Source organism: Podarcis pityusensis (genome assembly GCF_964106645.2).
Source record: "Podarcis pityusensis genome assembly, chromosome: 4".
NCBI classification, from domain to species: Eukaryota; Metazoa; Chordata; class Lepidosauria; order Squamata; family Lacertidae; genus Podarcis; species Podarcis pityusensis.
The window spans coordinates 68,784,916-68,807,172 of record NC_138027.1 but is presented as its reverse complement, the minus strand read 5'-3'; the positions used below and the strand labels follow the sequence as shown (position 1 = coordinate 68,807,172).

Sequence of the window (22,257 nt, the reverse complement as noted above, 5' to 3'; positions counted from 1 at the left end):
GAGTTACAGAGATAAGAAACATTTTTTGGTAAAAAAAAGAGGGGGGGGGCATGTTAAGCAATTTTGCATACAAAAATGTGTATCTTGGGAGTAATTTGCACTAAAATGCTTTATTTTTGTTTGTTTTTTAAAAAAGTTCTTATCAATGGATTTTCATAGTTAACATGCATCTCTGTCTTCAATTCTAGAGTCCTTTCTACAGGTCAGTTACATTTGGTGTGAGGCATTGATGCCATAGACATTGGGAGGGGGGGATGAGAAAGAAGGGTGTAGTGATTTCTCATTCTTTTGCTTAGTGTATGTGCAGAGTTTTTGTGTCAGCATTGCAGGAATTGGTTCTTTATCTGTTTTGCTTTGTTTGTTGTGCCAGAGGTTGGAGAGCCCAGAGCATGAATTTATGGTTGTGTTTAGTTGATTGCAGTCAGTTTTGTGGGTGTGAGAGGGAGTAGGGTGGGGTGTTGGGTCAGATTAGCCATATCAATTTGTATGCTGTTGGAGTGTTCATGTTGTTGTCTTGTTGGGCTGTTTATGTGAAGCCATACCAGGGTGAGGGCGTCCTCTTTTGTTTGACCCCGTGTTAGTTTCAGTTTGTTGGTTAGCTTTTCTAGTAGGGCTGTTTCTCAGAACATTGGCACAGGAGGGCCAGATGCACCTTTCCCTGAACAATCTCCCCAGCTTCTGTCCTTTTCTTTACCTATATTCATGTATGGGGGAGAGGAACAGAGCTGCAATTCGGTGGTGGGAAACCAACTTGAACGGAGAACCCCCTTCTCACTCTGTTCTACCAGGATGCGTGACTGGAGAGCAAGATTAACCTCTTGTCAGATGAGACAACATAAACCTGTAAAGAGTATAGTGGTTCAGAGACCCATACGTCCCATTCCCTCATAGCTAACCACTGAGCATTCCCAAATCTTTGGCATGTAGGGGAACTGCTTACAGGCCACACAGCAAGCTTGCTTAGCCATGCATCAGCTCCAGTGATTTTTTTAAAAAGCAAAACTAACAATTGCTAAGCAGATGCCATTTGGAGAAGAATGCTGGTGTTCATATTGCAGAGTGGGGCTTATGTTTACGTGGATTTTTTGTTTTTTTGGAATGTCAAGATGAACAGTCTGGGCCCCTTCCCGACTTACACCAATGTAAATCAAGAATAATTGCTTTGAAGCAAGGGTTGCTGGAATCCCAGTTTGAGCGAGACGGAACTCAAGCCCTCGGGGGGGGGGGGGGACAGGCATTCCTACCCCACTGGATTTGTGCAGTTTAGGATTTCAAACACATCCCCAAGCATTGATTTTAGGAATGCAGGGTAGGCTCAGGCAAGAAAGCAACAGATGGATTCATCTGTGCAGGCTTGCTTATGACGGGGGGGGGGGGGGGGGAGGAAGGGAGGGCAGGCAGGACACCCAGCTATTGGGGAGATGCAAGCTTCCACCTGCCATCTAATTGTGAGCTGTCTCTCACAGCGTTTCACCCCTTTTTGCCCTCTCATAAAGTGCTCTCTCACAAAGACATTTTTATTAATACCACTGTCATTCACATGACTGGAGCAGAGAGCTGAAAGACATTCCCGCAGCATAATAAAATTATCCCTTCTTGGGGGATTAAAGTGGGGGCGGTGCGGCGGGATGAGTGGCCACATCTCTGCCGCACCTGCCCTGTCCCTGTTTGTCCTTGTGGAAAAAACAGCCAAGGAACTTAGTCAACTTAAATGTACCGGCTTAGAATATGCACACTATTTACTGTATCTTGCTCACCAACATGATAATGTCCGTATGGGGTATTAGTTAGGGATGGACAGCATCCAAAGAACAGCACATTCAACCTCCAAAGTGACAAGGGAATAGCATATACAACAGGAGTAGAGAGCCTTGGTTTTTCCTAGGCTAATGACAGGCCAAGGAAATAGTGGCATTAGCAGCAGTTGCTCAGTCTGCATGAAGGAATATAATCTCTAGCCTTCTCTGTTCCCTTCAAAATTTAATAATTTGGTTCTGGAAGTTAGATTCTGTTTTCCAGTTGCAATAATGGGGGGCGGCGGTGAGTGGACTGTTGGGTTTACTAAAACAGAAGAGACATTCTTTGGGGGAAGGAACTATTGTTCCACTCTCTACAATATATTGTTAAATAGGAATGTGGGACCTCTGCATTATTTTCAGTGAGGCAGGCTTTTTAGTTTCAGGAAGAAAAGAAAAAAAAGGGAGGGGGGGCTCGTAAGCTAAGCTCAGGCCTAACACACCCTATTCAAGTTCCCACTTTTATTTACATCTGGCATTCTCTTTCCTTTGGCTTTTTTGCATAGAGTTCACAAAGTGCCGTAGAACCTTGGGAATCAATTTAAAACAGATGCTGTTCAGTGCAACAGCAATACGCATGTTGCTTAGAAGCAAATCCTACTGTGTTCAGTGGCTTACAACCCAGTAAATGGTTTTTTTTAAAAAGGATTGCAACCCTGAGAGCGCATGATCAGCCTCGTCCCCAACCAAATCTGCATTCATGGCCCCTTCACCTCAATTCTGGCTGCATGGAAAAAGCCCTTAGTAAAACACTGAACTCTTCAGACCAGAAATTCAAGATGAAATATCTTTTAAGGAGCTGTTTGTGGAAGCCCTGGATGTTTACATGGATTTTTGAATGCATAAAAACAGCTGGTTTGATGAATTCTTCCCATAGTCTTTCTAGTTCAAATGATGCAATTAAGAGTTTCTCTTCCACCTACATTTTAACATAAAACACACAAGTCAAGAGCCTAAGTTTGTAGCTAATTGATCTGTGCAATAGACATTGCTACAAGCCACACTAATTTCATACAAAGTTTCGCTAAAGTAATGTACCGTAATTGTTTAAATGTGGTGCTGGAATATAAATCTCACTGTGCAATGTACAATGGCCATTAAAAAGTGGGCCATGCTTCTTTAAAAATAAATCCTAGGCAAGAAAAGTTAAAACTTCATTATAGCTTCATTGTAAAAGATACAGGAGAATACCAATGCAAACTATTCTTATAGCATATACCCATGTACTATACAATAAGTCCTCTTGAGTTCAATGGGACTCACTCCCAAGTGGGCATAGGATAGCAGTCTTAATTAATTTAATTTCTGTAGATGCAGTGAAGTGAAGAGAAGTAATGTGTACTTTCTGAACGCCCCCCCCCCCCAACACAGAGATTAGCGCACAGACTAATGTTGTCATATTTATACAGGGCAAAGATCTGCAGAGAATTCCAAGCATTCCAGCATTTTACCAAGCACAACACAGGAAAGCATTAGATTAGGGAAATGATGAACGTCTTGTCTTATTTTTATTTGCCTATCGCTTTAAACGAGGTCTTCTTCAAACCTTTTATTCTCTGCCCTGTTACCCAGACTATCTTTTTAAAAAGGAAACACTCCTTGAATTGATTTACCATGTGCCACATAAATCATTTTGGTGTAATGTTAGGGGTGCCTGTATAAGAAACAGAAATTCACTTTTAAATGTTCTCATGTAAGGTGTTCAAATCAGTTGGTGCCCAGTCAGGAACTTCCATTTAAAATCACACTCAGTCTTCTTGTGTTTATGTCATCCCACCTGTGGATGGATGTGTTATAGAGAAAGCATATTTTTCATCTTCCCGCAAGAAAAGCTTTGTCGATTTTTATACATGCCTTGGTTTTTTTTAATTACCATGCTTACCTGTGCTGATGTGCATGTACATGTTTTTACACGCACATCTATACGGCTATTGAAATGGAGAAGGCTTTTATGCCCCTGTTTCACTGAAGACCCATGATAGTGGAACAGATTGATGAGGTACTGCAGAATGTTGGATTATTTTGATTGTTGTTAGCCGCCCTGAGCCCAGCTTCGGCTGGGGAGGGCGGGATATAAATAAAACTTCTTCTTCTTCTTCTTCTTATTATTATTATTATTGGGAAGTCACACAATGAATATGTGTGTATGTGTTAGTACAGGTGGACAAGCAGGAGGAGAAAAAGCACAGGGTCAGAAAAAATATGTGATTTCATTTCCACTACATTCAAATAAGCCCTGGCAATGTCACTCCTGTGACATTGCTGCTCGGTGTATAGCAGGAGTAGACAGAGCCCTAGGCCCCTTCAAGCATCCAACACAATGATACACCCAAGTGCAGCCTCTTTCCTGGCACTGTTTACAAACAGATACCTCTGCTATTTTTATTGATACACTATATAACATAATAAAACAAAATGCTCACATTTAAGTTTTTAATCAGGTGTACATAGCCCATCTGCAGCACAGCATATGTGGGTGCTTCCGGTACCTTTCAAATGATGTGAATCCACATCAGTACCACCAGAACTTGACCTTCAAGTGGTACTTTTTTATATACTTAAAATGCAGCCAGGCCTCTCTCAATTGTCCTGGTTATCTGAGACAAAAAAGAATCAAATGTACATATCCTTAAAAAGTGACAAAGGTGAAACATCAGTAGGAAAGGAAATTGCAGTCCATAACATTGACTGCTGTTTGATTTAGAATGCTGACATTTCTTGATGTAGAAGTTAATGTGCTCCAAGTGAAGAGGTGTTTCATGTCATAAAAGCGGCACTTACGAAAGTACCGCAGGAACAAAAACGGAAGCCATTCGTATTGCATCCTTCCTCTCAAATGATTCCAACTTGTTCTCTCTTTTATAAAATCAAAATATGGGGAACAGCTAATAAAATCTTTGTGACAGAGCCCTTAATGTGCAAAAACAAGTCATTCTTATGAGGTACCCAAATGCAAATATCCAAATTAGGGTTCCTTTTCTTTCTTTCTTTTAATATATAAATAATTTATAAATTTTCCTGAAAGAGACTAAATACAAAAGCATTCTGAGAAATTATTAAAGCCTTATCTTGTCTTTAATACAAAATAAACAGTAAAGACTGACGAGGTCATCCCATTATTCTCAGTCCTGGCTTGAAGCATTTAGGGTCGCTTTTGTATGAAATGCGTTTCTGTTAATATTTTTTTTCCAGTCAAAATTCGGTGGGAAGTATACATGAGGGATACTGGACATTCATCATCCATCTCTGTTGAGCAACAATCATGGCATATGCTCAGTGGAATCTAAGTGGTCTGGGATGGGAAGCCCCGTTATTATTGTCAAACACTTATTCCAGACAGTGAACGTTGGGCACACAGGCTGTGCAAATGTAATGTCAAATGTGTAAAGATGCAGGGAGTTCAAAGCATCATAAAAGGCCAAGGAACCATTGTCATAGTCCAACAAAATTCCAACACGGCGAAGGTGGGGTGCAGGCTCTATCTGAATTTCTTTGCTGTTATGCCTCACTACCCACGTATTATTACAGCGGCAAAGAACCCAAGAGGCAGAATTCTTCCCGATCCATTCGTGTTTTGGCGCCGACTTATAAGAAATGCCAATGGCATACCTGCAAAACAAATGAGCTTTGAGAAAATGCACTTTCCACTTCATGCAGTCTTCTGCACTTTAACCTACTGTGCTCTGCAGTAACATGCATGCCTCTTTCTGTTTGTGCCTTTCGTACTCTCATGAGCTGAAGGCTAACCAAAAACGTCAACACATATTTAATTAATGTTCTTCCTTACAATCTGAAAGACAGGTCATGCACATCTTACTGCCACAAATATTATTTGCTGTAACAATGCAATTGCATAGGGTATTTGTTTTCCTGGTAACGTTTTGTGACCCTCCTTTGAAACCAGCGATGGCCAGACAGCATGCTGCTTGGCTCACAAATTCTTCAGGGTGCTAGCCCTCCTACTCCAAGGATTGCAATGAAGGCTTATCTCAGGGAAGGGGGTGGAGAGATGGCCTCTAAAAAAGTTGGCTGGTGCCTAGAGGATTATAAAGGAGGCAAACAACGTATCTTTGCACCCAGAAATCTCCCACTAGACCACAAATCCCTTGATTCCTGGGCAGGAAATGAGATGCAAAGCATTTGTTGCAACTATAGGGAGACCTATGCAGCTGCAGTGGCAACTACATGCTTGGAGTGCCATGGGCTTTCAGATGTAAGAGGTGGGAGCATTTAACTCCATGTGCTTCTGGAATGGGCCCAGAAACTTCCAGAAAATAAGCTATAGAGCCATCTCCACTTCTGTTCCAGTCCAGAACCTGTTTGAGGTGGACGCCTGATCCATCCTTGTCTTTGCAGGTCTTGTCAGAACAAGCTGCGAGTCTATGGACAGAGATGGTATTGCAGCTACCTTTGTGCAACTATAGTGTTTTAGGTGCTGAATATCACATATTATGTTTACTGATAACCACCAACTTTTTTGGGGGAGGGGGGGCAGGCACGGAGATTAAATAATGGTTTAATGTTTATTATTATTTTCCTACCATAGTTATTTCATCGCTTAAGAAAATGCAGTCAATCTCGAGCTTCTATTCATCACAAAAATGAAGGAAAACATGTGTTGTACTTACCATGTGCTCCCACTGATAACCACTTCCCAGTAATGCCGTCCACTGTCAATAAATACATTGCCCGCTACCCCGTAGCTCCCTTGGCTGGTAAAGCGCTCAGGTGTGTGGCTCTTTTTAGAAGAGGTTTCATCACGCTCCACTGTCAAGTTGTCATGAGATACTTTCAGCTTCCTGTGGGCAGACTTGGGATCCAGTTTAAATGGCTGGCCTTGATTTGGAACAAGATAAAAGACTGAATGAGTGCTGCATCCTGAAGCCTGTTTATTGCACAAGATTAAATTTAGCAGCTGGTGATCTGTGAGTGATGTCCTTGTGTTTAAATGAATGACTGCTAGTGCTCCTTTTTGAGTGTAAAACCAAGGACTATGCTTAGGGCCAGTGCTGCAGAAGAAACAGGATTTTCTTTGCCCCTGGTGGCTACGCGTTCTTAATCATGCTTGCTGTGTTACATCTGCATGGCCCCCATCTTTGCTTTGCTTCTTGGGACACTAAAGTGGAGTGTTTGAAACTGTCTGCTATTCACAAGGAAGTAACCATTCTTTTTCATGCCTCCAGGGCTGACTTCTTCTGGATAAGGCTCCTTGAAGACTTTGATTGACATCTGAAGCCCTCTTCATTCCTCCACACAGACAGTGAAGTGTGATGGGCAGGGACATGCATGTCTACTCAAAAGTAAGTTCTACTGAGTAAATTGGGGCTTTATAGGAGGAGGGCAGCCTAAATTAGTTTCCATAAATAAATGCAGAGGCTGAAGGACGTTAGCAGCCATGTCTGCCAAATGAAACAAATGGCCCACAATTGAGGAAAGTGCTAAAAATATGAGGTCTTCTGTATCTTTCTGAAGTGTCAAGCTGAGTGGAACTGAGATGAGGGGGAAGCAAAGTGCACAGAGGGGTGGATGCAACATTACTCACTGTTTGTCTTCAGCTTTCCTGGCTCACTGTTTCGGCTGCCAGCCTGATTAATGGCCTTCACAACAAATATGTACTTGGTGCCACTCTGCAGGCCATGCACCGTGTAGTGGTTTTGCTTGATATTAGGAACAATCATCCAGCTGTCGGCCGAATTACACAGACCTGCAATTTCAAATCAAAACCATTAGTCCAATCCATGGAGGAATTTCTGGAATGCACCTGAACAATGAGGTGAGCCTGAAAAATGTCACTGAAGAATCCAAAAGTAAATAAGCTCTTTGCTTCTCTAAATAGCAAGAACGCGGCCAATTGAATTGTCCACTCACCGAGGACAGATTCACGCTTTATTTCTTAAAGGATTTCAAACCGCAAATACCTGTTCAGAGTTGCCAATTGTAAATGATCCACACATATTTAAACTGGCATTTTAAGTGGGAGTGTAGTGTAGCTTTCATAACAGAGAGGACCATGGTTAATTGTCTCCTATTTGCCAATCCTGTCCCCTTGCCCAAACAACCTTTAGATCGGATAAAGTTGATAGTCTTTACTTGGACTCTGTTATTTTAACTCATGTACATTCTATGTTCTTATGTTATAGTTTAGCTTTTCATCCTTTAATTCCCATCTTGTTGTTATAATTGTTCTCTCTGTTTCATATACATTAGAAAATGAAGAGGTTTTTTTAAAAAAACCTTACACACAAAAAAGTAGCTCAGTGCAGAAGCGTTCTCTGGAAACAGTTATAGCTCCTGAGTCAATATGGGTGACATTTGAGGATGTCCTGGTCCAGTTTCTATACATATTTTGTGGCTTAGCCCAATACATTTTTGAGACTGTCTTGGAGGGCAGGGATGTGTCCTCAATTCTGTTCAGTTAAATTTAAACTTGTAAGTGAAAATTAGCACCTCATAAATTCCCTTACCCAGCGGCATAGGTTGAACAGGGCTAGAATTGTATTTCCATTCTCTTTCCCTAGATGAGCATCTGTAGCATATAGTTCAGGCTTGTGCTACTGCAGTGACATTGAACTAGACAAAAGTTTAGACTCCTTCCAGTTTTATGAGCCATAGGCATACGAGGAGAAGTAACAGCTGTGAAGTACTACTGTTGCCCGTCAATTCAGGTTTCTGATTTCAAAAAGCAGGGCTTTAAAACAAGGAGAGCAAGTTCCCACATGTGGTACAATAATGCATTTTTAAAGCCACATTTTAGAAAATGAATGGAATGCAAATTAGAGACTGGAATAGTGCACTGACTGTAACAAGGCTATCATGCAGGATTTGTGAGATACTGGAGGCAGGAAGAGAAGAAGGATTTCTTTCTTTTTTCATTTTACAATCGGGAGGTAAATCATTCATAAAACATCTTCTCCAGGATTTGTTGCTATTGAAGTTCAAAAAGCAGATGGGGGAAAAAATATTCTCACTGCAAATCCCCCTATTGCTGGACAATGGAATGTTTCAGCAAGACAATGAACAACACCCACAGTGCAAAAGTCACAGGAAGACTATATAATCTCCTGATCATTTCTGGCACTTAAAATACAAATCTCATTTATGGAAGTGGAAAAAGTGTATCAAGAGAAGGAGACAGACATATATGAAGCTTTCCCCTCAGGTCTCACACTAGGTTAGGAAAAAATAAATCTGCTGAACGCAGATACTTTTTGAAAATTGTCAAGGGGGTATTTTAATGCATTTATTAAAAATAAGGTCTTTGATGATAAAAAGCAGGGAGCCAGAGGCTGACCCTAATGTACAGGTAGGTTCCTGGGTTTTTGGGGTTTTTTAAACCACTACCTATGAATGGGAAGTAAATTTGAATGCACTACCTTGAATGCACATCTGAATGCCCATTCCATTATGATTCTTAAATCCCCAGCTAACTTGCAAAATAATTTCTGCATTCTGACACCAGTGTCTCCCTTGCCCGCATAACCATTTCTGCATCTAGCCACCAATTTTTTTTTAATTAAAAGAAAATAAATGAACATAAGAAGGATTTAGGATAATTGTCTACCCAAGCGGGGATTGGAAATCAAACTGCAGCATCCATAAGATCAATGGACGTCTTCAACAAAGTCTTATTTCAGGATTTCCAAAAGCTGGCTGTTTCTTAATTTACCAGTGTAGTGGCTACATGGCAGAAGATTGTTTTCTTTATAAATAAAAACCCTCGTAGGCACAGTTTCAAAAAACGTGATGATAGCATATGCTCAGTGCAGTCCTCTCTTTTGCTCTGCTTTTTGTAACTTTTAGTACATCATGCACAGCTACTTGCTAAATGAAGTACAGTGGTGCCTCGCAAGACGAAATTAATTCGTTCCGCGAGTTTTTTCATCTTGCGAGTTTTTTCGTCTTGCGTAGCACGGTTTCAATTTTTCCAAAAAAATCTTCAAAAACCTCAAAAAAGGCTACCACACTGCGTGCTATGAGTTGCTCCCCGAAGTCAAGTCGCAACTGCACCTCTTCAAGCAATGCACCCTGTATTACTGTAACGGTTTTAAGAAAAAGGAAACAAACTTGCAAGATGTTTCCGTCTTGCGAAGCAAGCCCATAGGGAAATTCGTTTCGCGAAGCAACTAAAAAAACGAAAAACTCTTTCGTCTTGCGAGTTTTTTGTCTTGAGAGGCATTCGTCTTGCGAGGTACCACTGTATTACTTACGTAACTTTGGTTCCAAAGCATTCAGAAGACAAGTAATTGTTTTCAAAGCTATTTCAAAAGGAACTTAATTGAAATGTCTTTTAAATTTATTTATTTTAATATCAGTTTGGGCAAGGAGTTCATGAGTTTCCTTTCTTAAATTAAGCCTGTCTAGATATAATCCCATTTTGACAACAAATTTCACCCCTTGTTTATCTGAATCCATCTCTGCATTACACCCCACCCCCAAAGAAATTAAGCCTCTGAAGTTATTCCTTTAAAAAATAATCACACACAACTAAATACATCTCACATCTAAATACTATTCAATTCTACAGAGCAAATTCCGGAGCAGTGAGCAAGCTAGGTTGAATGTGCGGCCATATATCAAGAAAGATACATTTATGGTGTCACTAGGGAATGAATGCATGGCAGTTGCACATGGTCTGTTATGCTATCTGCTTCCTCTTCAAAGATGATGACCCTCTCAAGCATGAGCCATGCACTCCCTGGCTGCAGATCATCTGTGACTACTAGCAAATTTGAGTCAATTTCAAAAAAGAGAAACCTGGTATACGTACTGCAAGACCACAACGTTGCAAAAATGTAAGAGGGAAATTTTAATTTGTTTGAGTTACAGTGATAATATTGGTGTAACAAGCATCCACACAGGAAAAGGTTTTTCCTCTGCATAGGTCAGTTTTGTTTTCCCAGGCTAGAGCAAAAGTTTGAAAACAGCAAGAAAAAGAAGCCAATCAGGAAAGTAAATACATTCCAGAGATACATAAGTCTGATTGCTGTTCAGAAGAGGAATCTTTCTAGAAGCACAAGGGTGTGAGGGAAACTGGAAAACTTACCTATCACCACACTGCCATCTAATAACTTTGCACATGGGAATTTTTGAATCTCCCAGATCCTCGTTTGACACTCTGACTAGTATATGCCACACAGGCAATAAGCAGCAATTAATAACACCACATTTTGGTATAACTGCTGGGTTATTCAAACCATGACATACAATAAATACTTGGCCTCCCAACCCCTTTAAGACAAGATACTGAGTCATTATTAAGCTACATTTCATAAAGATGAGACTGGCATCCTTCACTAGCTTTCTCACAATGCAGAAGCTTTGTTCTTAAGTCCTACCCTAGTGCTTTTCAGCTGACCTAATGTCTTTCCCGCCATCCTCCAGTTTGCCTTCTGTCAGCCTAATACCATGCATAGAAATGGGTCAGACAGAATGAAGCACAGCTTCTTATCACTTAGCTCTTTTCTTGTCAGTGATTAACCAAAGAAACATCTAGCCCTTTCCGTGTCTTCTTCACTTCATCTATTTTGCTCTAATTCTTTTGCAGAACTCTTAAGATTATTTGCAGTCAGGCTATCTGCAGACTTCAAGTGCCTAAGGAAGATTTCCATATATATATTTTCCTGTGCAACTCCATTAAACATTTAGACATCATCGATGTAAATTAAGTGCTATCTGGAAAATTCATGAAAGCTTTTAGACATATGCTTTCAATATTTTAGCATTCACAATTCAAATCACACCATTATATTTACTGAGGTGTCTTAAGTTTTGAACCATGAAACTAAAACACCTGTTGACTGGTTCAGCCAATGCCTTTCCATCAGTAAATAGAGAGTTTACTTCAAATTTGGAGATACAATAGTTCAAAATAGCAAATGGTCATCAGTGTTAGAACCTAGATCAGAATGAATGCAGAAGTCTACTCCACTCCTGACATTCAGTCCAAACTAGCATAAATAGCATGTCTGCACAATCCTATATTTCAACAAAGAATCTTTAGGAACAGCTTTATTTATAAAATGGACCAGCTGCTTTTTTTAAATGTCCAAGGTTGCCTACAAAAATAAAAGCATGCCACATGAACACAAATAAATAGTGAAATACACCAACAGACAGTCACAATTAAATAAAAAGCAGCACATCTTACTCCTAACAAGAACAATTTTTCCCCCATTTAATATTTGGAGAAGGAAACTAATTCAGAGGAAAAAATACATGACTTGTAAAATATTTACACAAACTCAATAACCCAAACCTTTTCACCTTCAGCGTTAAGTAATGCTCTGTCATCACTAAACACTTCAGTAAAAGCAATAATTTAAATAACATAAACTAATAGAAACTGTATAGCTTTATCACTGACATAATGATGTTTGACGGATGCATGATGTTGATGAGTAAGGGCTAGCAAGTTAAACTTGATCTGTGATAAAATAAACAGGTCCATTATGGAAATGAGATTGATTAAAAAAACCAAAGGAAACCACCTCTCTGGGTAAAATCTAATGCTGTTGTTCGCCCACAGAATGGGTTTTTATCCACAGAGGCATCCATTAATGCAAGAGAAGGAAAAGCAGCTTTCTTCAGTTCCCCATTCTTCCTGCAACCACCAGTGTCCCCCTAAAACCAGTTGTGTCCAAACTTTTTTCCGAAGAGAGCCAGATTTGATGAAGTGAAGGGCTGTGAGGGCCACCCAAAGGGCCAACCGAAGTTGTTAAACCTTTTGGAGGACTGAAGTTATTCAGCTTTTTAAAATGATTTTTTAGGATTGAAGTTGTTCAGCTTTTTTTATGATTTTACCCCAAAGTTGCTGAGCTGAGCTTTTTTAAGGATTGAAGTTGGTAAGGTTTTTTTTTAAGGATTTTATCCCAGCAAATAAAACTGCCACAGGGGCCAGATTATGGACTTTGGACCAGCCCCTGAAACAGACTTTGGACATGCCTGCCCTAAAACTATTTCAGAGGGTTGAGGGATCATCTAGAACACTGAAAAGTAAATCACCTCCCATTTCCTTATGTTAGCAGATGACGCTGCTAGATCAAAAGCCACCCCAAAAATGGAAAGAAAGCTTTGGATTTCACCCATTAGATTTATTTCTATTACTGTATCTATAGTGGATGTTAACACACTGATGGGCTTATTGCCACTGTCCTTATACATTGCTGTATACATTACTGGCAAAAGATGAAGCATTGACATAAATTGAGGAAAGGCTATAGGGTCTTTCTGTTTTCTATTTGACTGGCTTGCAATTTGTTGGAAATCAAAACCAAACACGAGATATAAAATGATTCTACTTACTAACTACATTAGCTTGCCCAGTGAAAATGGTATACTGCAACTCATAGGAGACCACACTGAATTCATCATCTGACGTCCAGTGGACTGTGATTGTGTCATAAGAAGCTGTACAAAGCTCTTCTCTAATGGTTGGGGGATTTGGAGCTGTGAAAAATTAAAAGCAACCGTTAACATTCGTCACATAACTTTCCCCCTTCATTCCAATCATTCATCCCATTTGTCACATTCACTTCTTCTCTAGAGTCTCGGATTATGTTCAAAAAGTTGTCAGCTCTGCGCAGTGCTTTTTTTCTGGGGGGAAAGGGGGAGGGACTCACAGTGAAATAAATAAATGGCTAGATATGTTGTGGGCCCAGTTGCCCCCGCCCCCAGGCGGATGCGATGAAAAAACAATGATCTTGGTTAGAAACAGCCACAACTTTATTGATTAGAGATGTAAATGGATTTTGGGCTTGGGCATTGGGTAGGTTAATCAAATAGACAGAGAGATATCGATCGATCGATCAAATCAATCTATGCATACACATGCACAGACATACTATACATTCTAGTATCTTACCTGTAAGATAATCAAGGCATTCCAGGAGTTTCTTCTCTCTGGTAAAATCTAGCGCAAAGGTGTCAAAAGTGTCATTGAGATTAATTTCAGGAATTAGAACCTGGGAAGATGCTGTTGCCATGGCGACTCTGCAGTGGAAGAAACAGGGCTTATTTAGAGCCTGGGTTCAGGCTGGGAAATTATTTTGATTCTAGGGTACGTAACATACATAACACACGTGGGGAGGGGAGGGAAGTGTGCTTGGGGCATGCGCTGAATGCCGTTTCTACTGCACCAAATAGCAATAAACATTCCCATGGACAATGGAACACAGAGAAAGTCCATGTTATACTAGGTCAGGCAAATTGTCTATCTAGTGCAGTATTTCCTACTCTGGTTGGCAGTAGCTCTTCAGGTCTTGGAAAGAGGCCTTTTACACCAACTGTTACCTACTCTTTTAAACTGGAAATGCCAGGGACTTGACCTGAGGCCTCCAGTAGGCAAAGCAGTACTCTACAGTCCCTATTAGCCAATGTGATGGGAGGCAGGCTGCTGCTTGTGGTGGAAAGAGGCAAATTTAGGAAGTCTTGAGCTCCACCTTACTTTAGAAAGAAGACACAGGGAAGAAATATTCTTTCAGCCCAAACAAGCCTCAAACTACTCAAAGTAATGTCATACTTATGTTATGTTGCTTTTGTTAAAAAAAAGCATCTCAAGTTAAGACTGGGGCGAATGAGGTGAACAATGGCCCCCTTTTTGGTCATCACAATATCTTTTTGCAACACAGTAAACTGAATGGGGCTTATTTATTCTGCTGAAAATTTGACTGGTATTCAGCTTAAGCATTAAACGTGCTGGAAAGAAACATCAGAATGAGGGTTTTATTTCATACCATTCAAGAAACCCTGCAGAAGCATGCAGTATTTATTTCTTGTAGAAAATGATTTTGGCAGGTGTTCTTTTGCACTTTTCCTTAACACAGCTCCACTAACTAGCATGCTATTCCAGGTGTTCACACATTTTCTTTTTATAAAGAGAGGTGTAGAACACTTCTCCAGCTTATAGCAGCCACACCATTTTAACTCTGCAATCTGCTGGGTGACGCTAAAGCCATAATATTTCATTAATGTGGGTGGGGGTGGGAAGCTGTATAGGTTTGTTTGTTTTGTAGCTTGTATTTAGTTTTGGACAAGTCTCAGCACTGTACGAAAGCTTACAAAGCAATGAAGTTTTCAGTCGGGGATCTCAAAGACATGACAACGCATACCAGAACTATAAGTGGATTATTGTGTTTTGAGAAGATTCAAAAGAAAATTCACGTTCACTCAGGCATAGAGAATAAGCTTCCTTCTTGTACTGTGGGGAATAAGCCAATGTTGCCTGTTTGGAAGCAGCTACACACTTTCAATCAATTGCACTCATAATATATACTAAATCAAAATGTTTTGATTGCTCCAGTGGTCTGATTTCCCAAAATGAAAGATTTAATTCTCCACCTAGTACTGAAAATTCAAGTTCAAAACTCATGGTAATGACTTCAATCTCAGTTTATGACATCTAAAATTTAGTATGAATTATGCATTTTCATGAATTGGGTAACTTCTTCTGGTTCAGATGAATGCTGAAAAATAGCCACTTATTCCAAACCATGTTCAGTTATTTCCCTAGCTCTAAAAAAAGATATGTAAGGCAAACATGCTGTCTAAATAAAGTAGACATCATGCTGGTAGCTCCTACACAATCATCCTGAGGAGTGCATGTAGCTACTGCCTTATAATTATGATGAATTCACTTACTTGCCAAAATGGCTTTGAAGCAGAAGTATATTTTTTTAATTAAATATTGCCTGTACACAGTTGGGTTGGGTGCAACTACTAATAAGATTTCTATGGTGCTTGCAATACTTTCCAAGCAGAAATCATTTTGAATGTCTTGACCCCCATGTATATGGAAGCACAACTTGGTTACAAATGTTCCTGAAGTTAACTAATAGAGCCAACCATCCTTATAAAAAAAAATTCAAAATTGGTCCTTGCATAGCACACAGCTTCTGGGACCTAAGCTTGTGGATCAAACTAGATTTGACATTAATTGTGTATTTGCATTTAACATGCACAGTTTTGTTTTGGTTTTTTTAATGTAACTTGCAGCCCAGGGGAGTGGGACCCCATTACTGGGATCAAAACAGGCATGGAAAGGGAATTTAATCCTGACAAAAATATATCCTCCATATTGGGAGGAAAGATTCCATTGGAGGAAATGGTTGACCCAAATGAAAACACAGGAAGTAATACAAGGTTTTCGCTGTGCTCATTTTTAGCAATGCATTTTCGGGGCTGTTCTGTTCTTTTCTGTACCATATCTACACAACAGCATATTGCTATTTTCTATATTTTAAAGCAGAAATGTAGTTACCATGATGTGAAAGAAAGAAACCCAATTCAAATACCTGCAGGAGATTTGGGATCCTTAAAGAACCTGGAGTTTGAAATGAAGCTTTTGCCCAGTTAAAACAGGATGTGAAAGGTAAGTAGTATTTTGTTTTCTGCTTATTAGATATAACTTCTCCAAAGTGGTGCTATAACATTTTTATGATCTGTCAAACCTTCTTCTATGAGAGGGTTGAGAAACATCTATAGCCAACAGTCAGGGATGATGGGAGTTGTAGTTCAGCAACACTTGGAGGGCAATATTTTTAACATCAGTCCTACCATTCTATTAAATATATGGAAGCATCTACAGCCTTGCAGATTCCTATATATTTCCAGAAGCAGTTTTCTCAACAATGTTTAGCATTTTGTTTTTGAATACAGTCATACCTTGGATCCCGAACACCTTGGACTCAGTCATTTTGGCTCCCAAACGCTGCAAACCTGGAAGTGATTGTTCCGGTTTCCGAACTTTTTTTGGAAGCTGGACACCCGACGAGGCTTCTGCGGCTTCCAATTGGCTGCAGGAAGCTCCTACAGCCAATCAGAAGCCACACTTTAGTTTCTGAATGTTTTTGGAAGTTGAATGGACTTCCGGAACGAATTCCATTTGACTTCCAAGGTACGACTGTACTGGCCACTGGAGACAAGCAACAGTGGAGGATTAGCCACATTGTACTTTAGAAGATCTTCAGAACCACCTGACTGGAATCTGTTAGAACCAGAATGTTTCACTGTCTGGACTGACCCAGCAGGGTTGTCCCTATGTGCTTGTGACACTACCTTTCAGTTATGTTTTTAGCAGACTGCAAGAAGCGTGCGTGATCATTCTCCTTCAGAGATTGCTCAGCTTGCGAGATCAGAGAAGTGGAGCGCTCAATGCACTGCTTGCAATTGGCTATCTGCTGGGCAAGTTTCCTCAGTCTCACCACCTGCAAAAGGGGAAAGAAGATTAGAAGAAAAAAAGTCAGGTGCATGAATTCAAAAACCATGCTTTTCTACAATTTTACCATTCTTCAAGGCCACGGCATAAATTGGGTGCTAATGCGAGTGGCTTAACTAAGAAGCAAAAGTACCATTTACACCTGCTCTCTCTGAGCCTATATTGTTCCAAGTAAAAGCTTTATTCTCCGCACTGGGGAGATCCAAAGTAAGCACAGCTGGCAGATTTTTTCCAATGGCAGGAAACGTCACTTCCCATCGGTCTCTGCTTCTCAGATAACAAAAGTCTATTGTGATGGCCAGTTCCTCCAAAATGATGTCTTCAAAGCAGCTTACAAGGTGTGCTACATATTGCTATAAATTCCTGAGCTTGTTTACAGAAAAGAAAAGTGACCCTAGAATATAACCTGACTGAAAGGAGTAATTCATGTGAACTGACAATAAAATAAATGTTAAGCCTCAGATGCTTCTATTTCTTCAGCTTTGTCTTGGGTTGAATTTAGTTAAGTAGAAAACACTGTGATGTTTGTCTGTGATATGCTGGAAAATGTGTATGCTGCACACAACTTTTGCAGCGGGGGCAGGCAGGCACTTACTGAAATGTAAGTGGAAACTATCTGAAGTTGTGAATTTAAAGCTTGCCTATCTACAGCTGATAGAATATACTGTCCTGCAATGCCCCAGATCACAGGAAGCCCCCCTCAGCAGAGTGTCATTAGCATCAACATTGCTGGATATTCCAAATGGAAATGGAAGAGGAAGGAAATCTAATAACTCTGTACCTAAGAAACACATTAAGCTCTGATTACATGTTTAAAAAACAGGAAATTGATAATTAAGTACACTGGCAGCAAGTTTGGAATTTTATAGTAAAGATAACACAAAAAATACTTGCTGGGTTGCACTTATTAAGCAATAAACATTGCATATCATGACTCTGCTGGCAGACAATTAACTAAGATAAGAGTTATGTATCCTGACTTTAAGACCACAACAAAGATGAGATTTATGTCTGCAGTCCACTATCAGAGTATTTCTTTGAAAGTAAGCTTTAAGTCCAAACTTTAATTCTATTTCATTTTAGAAAAATGAGGACTGCCGTTTACATTGACTCCTAAACAAGTTCCCTCAGAAGTGTCATGTAGTATATGGTTCAGCTTGATCCCATGAGTGTGTGTGTGTTAGAATTGGTGCCTTAAAGAATCTATAGTTCACCCTGGATTGTGCCACAGGAAACACCAGGAAGTCAATGTTGGTTGGTTCCTGCCTTCCCCTCTTATAGGTGATGAAGTAACAAAAAAACATTTAAAAGGATTATTCTTGCCAACACCACTAGTGTTCTGTAGATTATTTTTTTAAACACCCTTACATTTTTAAATAGTAACTGTTTTTATACTTATATTCTAGCCAGCACCAGAGACTACATTTGTTCCTTAAATCTGTATTTTGGTGGATCAACATTTTAAAGTATTGTGAGGTGATAACTCATTATTAGCCTAATTGGTTTGAATATCCAAACAGAAAGTGGTGATTGTTTTTAAAATACTCTAATACCAAAAACGGGATAAGCAATGCAGTCACTTAACTGCATGGGAGTACGTGTGACAGTCACACAGATAAATTCTACATTGCTATTAGCATTTTGGGGGAAATAACTGCATTTTACCCAGGTACAAAATATAAACAGACCCTGTTCTGGGTGGAAATGCAATAATCCCACAAAGCAAAAGCAACTTCAACAGCAGATATCTGGAAACAGTTGATAAAGCCTATATCTCATTTCCTCCTGTTCTTTGCTGAACCATGCAGACCTTTGATACTCATTTCTGGATATATTTGAGCTTCCATGAAATTATCTAAGAAAAGTTGTGCAGGTTTCAACTTCACCAAAGGCAATGCTAAAAATTCTCTTTTCATTTATTCAATAAACTTCTATACTTACTTCATCATAAATAACCCCAGGACAGCTTATATGTTAAAAATATTACAACTATACAAGCTCACAGCAGAAAGCTGTCTCCCTTTACAAAAGGGTACCTCAACTCCCTCAATTGCCTTGGTGAGGTGGCATGTCAAAATCCATACAATGTAGATGCCAGCCTACATTTTTAGATTGGAAGAGCACCAGGCTTTTTTCTTTTAGCATTGTGGGCAAACATTCTTATCATTTTTTACTTCTCAGCACATTACCAGAGAAATGTCTTGCATTACATTTTAAGCTTGCAGTGGGACCACATGAAGGGCTAAAACCTAGAGGCAGAGTATGGGAAATCTGCTGGGTTGCTTAACCATGTGGTCAAACTGCTAATCCAGCTGGTGAAACACCTGCTTAATTTGCTGGAAAAAATGTACTGACACACTGCCCTTCCTTGGAAAATAACTGTGCTTCTGCTGTCAGCAGAAAAAGAGACTTTGGGAATAAGTACAAGCCTTGTTTGAGAAAGCAGCGTCTCAGGCTTGTTAAAGCACTTCTTTCATAGCCCAATGGCATAAAGCAATGAAAAAGAATCACTTCTGTCAATAATAATACTAATAAGCCTTTTCCTTCCCTTCAACACAAACCTTGGGTCTGAGCAGGCCTGTCTGACTCAATGGAAAGTTTGCCATGAACTTTGGTGCAAAAATGTGGGTTTCCACTGCAATCATGTAACCAAGGAGATTATACAGAAGGTTGTCACATGAGATCTTGGAGGGAGCTGTATTTTGCTAATAGCATAAAGAAGTTCAGGGCCTGTCAAACAACAACTTGGGGAATGGTGGTCTTCAAGCATATTTGAGTCTGCTCTTGCCTACAGGGCTTTTTATTTTAAGTTAATTGGAATATCTTGACAGCTAAGTGAACCATTTAACCTGCCCCTGACTTTATTTCTTGTCAAAGCCTTTTCCCACACAGGGAGAGTTTATGTTTGACTTCTTCAAGCTACTTTAGCAGTTAAAGATTGAATGGTTTGCACTTAAAAGCAACAGGAATCATGGTCAAACTGATTTCACAGTTAGCTAGGTAACGAATTTAAAGCTTGGGTGAATAACTGATACTTACTTCACACAATGGGCTGACATCAGAAATAGCTGTACTACAGTGATTAAGGAATGGCATTTAACTTGAACTCCTTCTACCTTGCAATGCGTTAAAATATTTCATTGCCTTCTCCCTTCTGTAACATATAACCTGTAATTTTCCACTACTGTTCTCAGATTCTCCTGGTCTTCCCCCATGATTTCCCTTTTGTTTTGATTTTAAGGTTCATGTTAGCAAAGCTAATTTGTATACATACATTTAATAAATAATTACATTATCTACAGAATAATTTTTTCCTGAAGATTATGATATCTCAGGTTAGCAATTTCAACAAGACTTTCATATTTTAGTTCACACACAAAATGTATTTGCTAAAGCATTACAGTATTAGCAGTTTTGGTAAACTAAAAACATATTTACTGCCATCTTGGGGTGGGGGGTGGGAAACTGTGCATGCATTTTTAAAACAGTAAAACAGCATAACAGCAAAATAAAAATTGCACGAGATACTATCAACATTATAGACATCCAGTAGATTTTAAATGGTGACTGAACGTTTGCTTAATGAATTGTGACAGCATAGGCACTTCTTTCTATGAAATGCAGTAGCTGCCAAGGAGTTTTCAAGGGCTTGTGTATATTTTGCAGAATACTAAAACAAGAAGTCAGGGAAGTCACAAATCATAAAGCATTTATCAAGAATGTTAATCTATTTGAGGACTTCCAAGGTAAAAATTCTTACCTTCCCTTCCTTGATTTTGGTTCCAATAATCTGACGCCTTTGTTGGATTATTTCAATAAGCAGGTCACATTCCTCCATCAGCTTAGTTTCTTGTCGGGACGCATTCACCTATTTTAAAAATAAACAATAAAAAAGCATCAGTCTATGATGTAAAACCAAGTTCCATTTTCACTGAACTTTTGTCACGTTTCAGACACTTTAATTTTCACAAAGCAACAAATTGAACGACCCGTTCTCATTGAAATTAGCAAAAATAAGAATTATAACATTATTTACTTGGTAGCAACCTACAAAGACACGCATGTAGGTTTTGACAGAAGAACTGGTGGGTTAGGGACATAGAATGGAATATTGATAATCCTCTCTGCACGAAACTAGTTGCATTAATCTTGACACATGCCACTTGTGGATGTGACTCACATGATGGCAGTGACTTAATGGTGTCTCACCATGACCTCACAAATCACCATGGGAAGAAGGGCCTGTCAGTTAACTGATAATAAGTCACAGATTATTTCCTCCATATGGCTTCCATGTGGAAGATTTTAGCTAGCTAGTGTGGTGTGACACAACAGCGGACATCATCAAACATATCACCACCTGTTGTGGACTGGTTGGGTGCAGAGGAGTGGTGGAAGCCACCAGCTGGGGAACCCTGAAGGGCACACCCAGGGGAAGAAGGCTCAGAGCCAGGGGACTGGTGGTGGGATGACGATGTGTGGCCAGAGGAAGAAGGAGGAGCAGCCTGGGAGGGGGAGGTGTTCGAAGCAGAAGAGGTAACAGGGTTTGGTGAGCAGGAAGAGGCTGTGGCAGAGGGCAGTCCAGACTCAGAGACAGGAGAGGAGGGGGTACCAGGAGACAGAGATAAGCAGGCTGCGGAAGAAGCTAGGGAGTCTTCTCCTCCTGCTGCGACTAACTCCCCTCCCTCCTGGACTCCTAGATCATGAAGAGAGATGAAGAGGACAGAGCAGTTGTGTGCAGGTGCCGTTTGCGACTGCTTAGGAAAGACCCTGGAGAAGAGGAGCTTTACGAAGCGGGGAGATGATGGGGACCTTCAGTCCTCACAACGGCCTTGTTGGAGCAAGACCTACTGGGAGACGTTTCTACGATCACTGGGCCTGCGCTGGTTTGGTTTCTTGTATAAAAAGTTAACTTCACTGACACCGTGTTTTCTTTGACTGCCGACCTATGCTTGACTCCAGCTCCTGACATCACCCTTTATGCACATGTGCCTTTATGTTCTCCCAAGAAAACAGCAGGAAAGGACTGCATGTTAGAACACTGTCCCAAATTTCATCAAATGGTGTGATCCAGGAAAACCATGGGGAAATTATGGCACAAAACTCCCACAGTTTTCCCAGATAACAGGGTTGAAAACATTTCTTCTTCTTCCTGGAAGCATGTAACACAGAAATGAGTGTTAAAACTGTTGCTAGTTTTCCAGAAGTGGCTTTTACGTTGTGCGAAAACACACATAAAAATTAGCAGGT

The 22,257-nt window shown here is 40.1% G+C and overlaps 1 protein-coding gene and 1 long non-coding RNA gene across 6 annotated transcripts in view; one reads left to right on the top strand and one right to left on the bottom strand.

The window, feature by feature from the left end:
* Positions 1–4,139: 4,139 nt before the first annotated feature.
* Positions 4,140–22,257, bottom strand: part of MID1 (midline 1) — a 277,016-nt gene continuing 258,898 nt past the window's right edge. For all 5 annotated transcript variants that reach the window (XM_081001339.1, XM_081001340.1, XM_081001338.1 and 2 more), the window contains 7 exons: positions 20,768–20,875; positions 16,848–16,996; positions 13,657–13,784; positions 13,098–13,241; positions 7,339–7,500; positions 6,425–6,632; positions 4,140–5,405 (listed from right to left, as the gene is read on the bottom strand). In XM_081001339.1, the coding sequence (XP_080857465.1) occupies positions 5,057–5,405; positions 6,425–6,632; positions 7,339–7,500; positions 13,098–13,241; positions 13,657–13,784; positions 16,848–16,996; positions 20,768–20,875 (1,248 nt within the window). In that variant the 3' untranslated portion in view covers positions 4,140–5,056. The remainder of the gene's footprint in view (positions 5,406–6,424; positions 6,633–7,338; positions 7,501–13,097; positions 13,242–13,656; positions 13,785–16,847; positions 16,997–20,767; positions 20,876–22,257) is intronic.
* LOC308474896 lies at positions 6,641–22,197 on the top strand. The gene is made up of 3 exons (XR_013985015.1): positions 6,641–7,096; positions 16,036–16,161; positions 21,708–22,197. It is a non-coding gene; the product is annotated as an uncharacterized lncRNA (long non-coding RNA).